Consider the following 7,681-nt stretch of genomic DNA (forward strand, 5'->3'; position numbering starts at 1 on the left):
AGAGTATTTAAAGTAGTTTAAAGCAGCCCTCTGATTAATGACAAATAACGTTGCCTTTAAACCGGAACGTCAGACAGTGTTTGAAAGCCGGGGTACCGCCCCCAGCGACATCCACCAATCAAAACGCTGATATTCAAATACTGCTTTTGGTTGGCGTTTGGGTCCGCCAATGCAAACCGAGGAGGCGGTGCTTACGCGCAGCTCGCTTGAAAGTAACGAAGGGTTTAAACGCTCGCTGGCGGTTGTCAGGGTAACGTTGTGTACGAGCGGAGCGCATGACAAATGAGTTCAAAAATAACAAGGTGGGCCTCACGAGAGCTGTTTACAAGCAACACGGTTGAGCTGACGAGTTCGCTGTCGCAGGACAACAATGTAGGGCGACCATGGGCTGGCATGAGGTTGACTTGTTCACGCTAGAATATAATGGGAAAAGGAGACGCAGCGGGACGATCAAAGAAGGTGCGTTGGTCGAGTGAACCGAAGCGATGTCGAGTAACAACCTCCCACCGGTGCGCCATTTGCCTCACTGGACCAGAGTTGGGGTCCTCGGGAAGCCTTGCGCACCGCGACGTTTGGTGACGAGCCAACGGCAGCCGCTGCCGGCTGTCCCGTCAGCCGAGAGAGGAGCACGGGCGGCGGCGGCGGCGGCGGCGGAGAGGGCGCCCTGTCCCGGCGGCACGGACCGCCGCGTCGCCTCGATGGAGAGGAACATCCAGTTCCTGCAGCAGCAGCACAAGCAGACTCTGGAGAAGCTCCACGCAGAGATAGAGTATCTGAGACGGAAGAATAAAGGTGAAGGCACCAGCGTGAGGTGGAACATTAATATTAGACAATAAGGCAACAGAAAGTATTCATAATCACTAGTGATTACTGTCACCATTGTTTGAAGGGGTTCACTTGAATGTCTTACCTCAATAAATGACATGAAAAGGAACAAATTTTTTTTTTTTAAATGGTGCTAACTCGTGCTGATCTTTAAAAAGTGGGTAAACTTTATATTTACTTCTGTGAAAAGTGCTATTTCAAGTGCTTTACGGGATGAAGGTAGATAGAAATGGAAAAAAAAAATTGAGGCTGATCAAATTAAACAGGAACACGGATTTTTTTAATTAAAAGATCAAAAGAGGGCTCGTTTTAACATACTTTTCAATAATGCTCTGATCTGAGCAATCTGAGATTGTTTCATTGTCGACTGATAAATAGATAAATATTCCCAGTGGGAAACTCCACAGTAGTTAACATATCTTCATGACCCGGAAGGGAAAACAGTCCAACCAAAGAATTGATATCGTCCTTCGAGGTGTGGACGACTCTTTAACTCTTTGTGTAATGAATCCATGTTCAATGACCAGGACCCGCCCGTCCCCCGATCAGGTGCTCACAAGAGAGACATTCGATCTAGGTATGGTGGTCGCATAGCAACCCCGGGGTTTTGATGGGTTTCTCAGCGGGAGGTTGACAGAGATCCGGTGTCACTTTTGGAGAACCGGCGGCGTGCTGTTTCATATAACGGCATCTCAGTCACCACCCACCTCCCGGAGGCCCCAGTCATCTGTCTTTGCACCAGCAGGGCCCCCTCACCCCGCACAGGTGCTGTTTGCCGGGGCCGTGCATCCCCGTGGCGTATCGTAGTCTCAACCTCTCTTTGTCATTGACGTTGCAGATTTGCAGTATAAACTGATCATGGAGCATCCCAAGTCGAGCAGAAGAGGTAAGATGTAATCCTGATTTATTATTGTTGTCAGTGCGCTCTGCTGTGCACAGCCAGTGTTCTCGCAGGATTGGGATGATTAAAGTGGACGTGGCCGATATAGATCAAATCTCTCATGTTTCTGTTGAGATATTAAATGTACTGAGATCTAAAATCCTTTAACCGCGGTACCAAAAACGAGTCCTGTTGATTGACTCGCAAGATTACCAGCAACGGCCCAATACAATCAAACCCGAGTATAAATGGAAGGCAAAATTGCCGTCCGTTGTAGTGTTATCCAACTGTGTGTAATTACGATGTCTCCCAGACCTCGTTCTTAATTGTATGGAGGTTATTGTTCTTAATATCTCATGCTAGACTGATGAGGTTTTAATTTGCGTGAATCTCGTTGTGCCGGATAACATTTAGAGCACAGCAGCTGACGAATTCTATCGTCTTTGTTTTAGCACTAACACACAGTCGACGAGACGTCAGACCACCCACTCAGGGCAGGGAAGCCCATGCTGGACTCTACCTGGAGGAGCCGCTGCAGGACACTCGACCCCTCCAGGACCAGGCTCTTAGGTGAATTTCTATTTTATTTTTTTTACATCAGTATTTGACCTACCTGCAATGTCTACTTCAATGCTGATGGAGAGTGACTTTATTTTCAGAATGGCTTTTGTGGGTTTTTTTTTCAGGAGATATGCACACACTAGAATTATTTATTTATTTATTTTTTAAGTACTAGTACCAGCATGAATATGATGACAAAAGAGGCAGAGACAGTCGTATACCACAGTTACACCATTTCATCAAGAGGCAAAAGGCAGTAAATGGTGTGTGTCAGTTGTTTGAAGGTTCCAGTCTTCAGTCCAGTGTTGTAGCTACTGGGATTCATGGTTTGTGTTTCTTCTCACGTTATACTTTGCGGACAGCGGTGGTTGAAAGTTTGTGAACTCTTTTGAATTTTCTATATATCTTTGTATAAATAGGACTTCAAACATCATCAGATTTTTACACAAGACTTGAAAGTAAATAATGAGAACCCAAATAAACAAATGAGACAAAAACGTACAAAATACCTCTGAACGACAACTAAACATTTACAGTAACTGTTAATCAGTCCTGGACATCTGCTCGGAGGAATTTTAGCGCATTCCTCCGGACAGAGCAGCTTCAACTCAACATGAGCTGCCCGCTTGGAAACCCTCCGCATTTCTTTTAGATTGAGGTCAGGATGTGACTTGGTCGTTCCAAAACAATAACTTTATTCTTTCCTGACCCATTCTTTGGTAGAATGACTCCTTGATGCATGACCCACTTTCTCTTGAGATTCAATGTTGACATTTTCCTTTCGAATTTATTGGTATAATTCAAAATTCATTCTTTCCATCCATGATAGCGAGCCGCCCTGTCCCACATTCAGCAAAACAGGTCCAAACCATGATACTACTATCACCGTGTTTCAAAGATTGGATAAGGTTATCATGCTGGACTGCAGTGTGTTTCTTTCTCTAAACGTGATGCTTCTCATTTAAGACACTAAAACTTTAAAAACTTCTTTAACAATTTTACAATTTTTCTCATCTGTCCACAAAACATTTTTCCAATAATCCTCTGGCTCTTCCATGTGATCTTTGGAAAACTGCAGATGGGGCAGCGATGTTTTTTGGAGAGCAGTATTTTCCTTCTTGTAAACCCTGCGATACGCACTGTTGTTTTTCAGCCTCGTCCCGATGGTGGACACGTGAACATTAACATCAGCCGATATGAGAGAGGCCCCTCACATACTCTCACACTCCTCGCTCTTGGAGCGATCTGGGTCGTTCCACCCGCTTGGGATGAGGGTGATGCTCTTTCATTTGCTCCATTTGTACACAGTCTTATCTGACTGTGGACTGGTGGAGTCAAAATGCTTTAGAGATGGTTTTATAACCTCTTCCAGCCTGATAAGAACCAACAACTCTTTTTCAGACGTCATCAGAAATCTCCTTTTTTCCATGCCATGACACGCGCAAATGTGTGCTACGAAACTCGTACTTTGATAGATTTCTGTTTATTATTTAAAACAAAAAAACAAGGCGCCTACTTATAGCTCATCATCATCATCCCCTGAACTGAAAAAAACCCCAATTATAAATTCACCTTCAAATTTACTGCTAATTTTTGAGGTTCACATATTTTTGCCACTCATAGATATGCAAGTAATACTGGGTCATTTTCCTCCACAGCTCATGTTATATTTTTGTCTTTTTTGTTTAATTTTTTGTTTAATTTTTTTTTATCTACTTTTACGGCTTGTATAAAAGAATGTATGATGATTAAAGTCATATATATGCAGGAATTCCAAAGGATTTCTAAGCTTTCAAGTACCAAGTTAAATTTGTTTAATAATGAGCCACTGCCTCTTCATGTCCGGGCTGTTAACTACTATTTGTTTATGCAAAGGCCGTACTTTATTTTCCTGCTGTGTAGTTGCCTGCAGCCAGCTTGTGAAACAATGAATCACACAGAGACGCAAAGAACATCCAACATTATATTATTCGAATCTTTTTTGCTCATAACCTTTTTTTATACAGCTGTTTATGGTTCAGGTTGATCAGCACGTACTCGCCGGATTCTGTCAATATTAAAAATTATAAATGTGGTCTGGCCTTACAAACAAAGCCAGCAAATTGAACTGGCTCGTGTTTCCGACCCGTCGATGTAGCAGCCAGGTGTGTACAAGCAAAACTGCCTTGAACAGGTTGTATGTTGCCTTTAATCGACATTATCTCATCGACTGCCGTGGACAAGCCTCGGAGAACTCGGTGAAACCCCGGGCCCAGCCGGGCAGGACACCGGCACGGAGACGAAGGGGCGCCTCATTACTTCGTTGCAGCCTCTACGAATTCACAGCAATCCCTCCCGTCCACCGCGCCCTCCCACCCTGCAGGAGTGTGAGGTCATCATCCGGCAGCTCTACAATGCCAACAGTTTACAGTCTCAGGAAGTACGTACCCGTCGTCGAACAGTGTCAGTCTAAATACATTTACAGTCCAGTGCGGTGGAATGTGAATATTAACAATATTTACGTGAACTCTGTCATCCAGATCATTCATGTCAAGGCACTGCTGAAAGATATTGTTTTGAGCAAGAAAATCACCCCAGAAAACTACATTCTGACCAAGGCCTACCTTGTTGACGGACCTCAGTAAAGTGACATTATCTTTCATCATCAACAACAGACGCGTGTCTTTTTTTTTTTCTTCTTTTTTTTAAACTACAATGTTATAATGAGTTGTATCTTTTTGTACGTTTCAGGAAATCTTTAGAAGAAAAGACATTTCCAAAACTGGGTCTTCAGTCATTTCGAGAAAAAACGTATGTAAATCTGTCTCCCTTTTCTGTGTGAAACAGGTGCTCTGTTCCTTTGCCTGTACCTTTCATTGATGTGGGCAACAGACTGATCAAACCTCTATAATACTACTTTTCACAAAAGGTGGTTGCGTACTACCCCAAATTGCCTTTTGTAACCCAAGACGGAGTATTTTTTTTTTTTTTTTCTTTTTCTGCCAAAGAGCCAGACTGGCTAAATCCTGATATCCTTTCCCAGGTCTGGACCCTCTCAGTGTGGGTTCGTCCTCCCAGCCCTCAAGCAGAGCCTCAGCTCCACCATCGCAGAGAGACAGAGGAGGACCCGCGCTGTGCAGAGAGACCGCTTCAAAAGGACAGCGCAGTGACAGGATCAAAACCGCCACAGCGTGAGGCTTTTAATGGTTCCTACGAAAAATGACTGAATGTAGTCGGGTTCTCATTGAGGGATATCAATTTGAAGTATTCATGATCCATAATTTGATGTTTGAAAGATGACTCTAAACGTCATTTTGACTTTTCACCGCAGGAAAAGCACAGGTGGAGTTAATAACATTAACGATGGCTCACTTCCATTAAGTGTGACAGTGAAGCAGCATGCTCAGCAGCAGGGCCTCCCTGAATTGGAATACAGCCGTCATTAATCCACATTTGCTACTATGACATGTCAAAATAATAAAAAGGTCCGTAAGTAAAGCAATTTACTCATGAAGCACAGGTAATATGGAAAAATGAAACAAATAAAGGGCTATAGACATACGAGCTTTAAAAAAAATGTGCTCACAATAAGAAGAACACAATTCTACCATTGTTCTGGAAGTGGTACATTTGTTCATTTGTATTTTTTATCAAACATTGCATTTTAGGACATTTAAACTTTTATAAGGTGGTATCTAGTTTTCGCTGCACGTTTGCAATGGTAGAATGTTTGTATTAAATAGTACACCAGCAGAAAAACTCCATATGTTTTTCCAGTGCAAAAACAAAACAAAGCAAATTGAAAAATCACTTTCAAAAACCAAAACAGGAGAGCTTTTCTCAGGCACTTTTTGTATCGGTCAATACAGTGTGGAGCCGTGTCGAGCTTCAACTGGCCAAGTGTTAACTGTATCTGCAGTGTAAATACAAGATTAACACAAAACGAATAAATAGCCCTGAAGCAAAATAGCTCTGTTCTCGTGTTTTTGTCTTCCCAGGCTGAAAGGGCGCCTCATCACAGAGTGCATTTATTTATTTATTTTGCAAGCAAAAGGTGTGCACACTTTATCATTTAATGCATGCCAATCTGTGTATTTATAAACCAGAATATGACACAAAATAAGTAACGGGTTTCCCTGCCTTCAATAATTGTGCTCGTGCCATTTTCCGCGTACATATACCAATGCAAAATATGAGTTTGTTTATTACAGTTTAAGTGCCATACCACTGAGGACTCAAGGATGAGCTGATTTTAATTTGGGGGTCAAAGGTCACTCTGACATCACAAATGGATGTGGCCATAACTTAGGAAGTCATAAACTAAAGTTTCACATAAATATCTAATAGAACGAAATTACATTTTATATCACCGTGACATAAGAATGTTTTGTGGTTTTTTTTTTCCCTTTTACTTTTTAGGCCATTATTCAGCACTATCACTCAGGAACAGAGGAGGAGATTGTGTCCATATTTCACACTTATGTCATACACTGTGTGCACAATTATTAGGCAAGTGAATATTTTGACCATATCATCATTTCTATGCATATTTATACAACTTCAAGCTGTATAAAGTTGAATGCCTATTGGATTTAAGCACATCAGGTGATGTGTATTTGTGTAATGAGGGAGGGTGTGGCCTAAGGAGATCAACACCCTATATCAAGGTGTGCATAATTATTAGGCAGCTTCTTTTCCTCAGGCAAAATGGGCCAAAAAAGAGATTTAACACTCTGAGAAGTCACACATTTTAAAAAGTCTTTCAGAGGGACGCGGCGCTCTTGAAAGTGCTAAGATATCGGGACGTGATCACAGAACCATCTAACGTTTTGTTGCAAATAGTCAACAGCGTCGCAAGACACGTGTTGAGAAAAAAAGGCCCGAATTAACTGTCAGAGATTTGAGAAGACTCAAACGTGAAACTACCAGGAAGCCGTTATCCTCCAGTTCTGTCATGTTCCAGAATTGAAACGTACCTGGAGTGCCCAGAACTTTCATATTTAAGATTCATTGTGTTCTGACTCATGCTACGTCCTCTGTATTCTTTCTTTTTTTTTTGAAGAGGCTTTGTCGGCTTCTACAAATACTGCACAAAAATGAAAACTCCTGCTAACTCGCCACTAAAGATGTGTGAAGACACTTGGTGGCCAAAACAAAATTGAGTGCGGCGTGTTGATAGCCTGGTTTGACACCTCTGAACCCACACAACCTTCAGAGCATGCTACAATGACATGTGTAACAAATAAAATATTTAAGTTTAGCTATAACTAAGAGGAAGTGGTTGTTTTATAACCTGTGAACAGGAAGACACAACAAACTGAACTGTGAAGAAGCTGTGAAGTAGGTGAATGTTCTTTTGAAATTTCTGTCGAGATAAATGTTATAAATAACATAATTACAATATATATGCATAGGAGAAGCCTACTTCGCACACAA

General features: G+C 42.0%; 1 protein-coding gene across 1 annotated transcript; it reads left to right on the forward strand.

The window, feature by feature from the left end:
• The first annotated feature begins 280 nt into the window (after positions 1-280).
• Positions 281-6,206, forward strand: ccdc74b (coiled-coil domain containing 74B). Its single transcript, XM_069704069.1, has 7 exons — positions 281-792; positions 1,664-1,711; positions 2,158-2,275; positions 4,490-4,685; positions 4,786-4,886; positions 4,997-5,056; positions 5,289-6,206. Exons 1-7 carry the CDS (start codon positions 486-488, stop codon positions 5,413-5,415), a joined length of 957 nt encoding a protein of 318 aa, XP_069560170.1. The 5' UTR covers positions 281-485; the 3' UTR covers positions 5,416-6,206.
• The last annotated feature ends 1,475 nt before the right edge of the window (positions 6,207-7,681 follow it).

The sequence above is a fragment of the Brachyistius frenatus genome, unplaced genomic scaffold (genome assembly GCF_029030835.1).
Source record: "Brachyistius frenatus isolate BFR_SWC_R1_liver_20210118 unplaced genomic scaffold, ASM2903083v1 Contig_3, whole genome shotgun sequence".
Classification (NCBI taxonomy): domain Eukaryota; kingdom Metazoa; phylum Chordata; class Actinopteri; family Embiotocidae; genus Brachyistius; species Brachyistius frenatus.

Excerpts from the sequence above, each read along its gene's own strand:
- ccdc74b (XM_069704069.1), top strand. The coding sequence starts at position 486 with ATGTCGAGTAACAACCTCCCACCGGTGCGCCATTTGCCTCACTGGACC. Across the intron at positions 1,712-2,157 it reads TCCCAAGTCGAGCAGAAGAG|CACTAACACACAGTCGACGA; the intron begins GTAAGATGTAAT and ends TCTTTGTTTTAG. Across the intron at positions 2,276-4,489 it reads CTCCAGGACCAGGCTCTTAG|CCTCGGAGAACTCGGTGAAA; the intron begins GTGAATTTCTAT and ends GCCGTGGACAAG.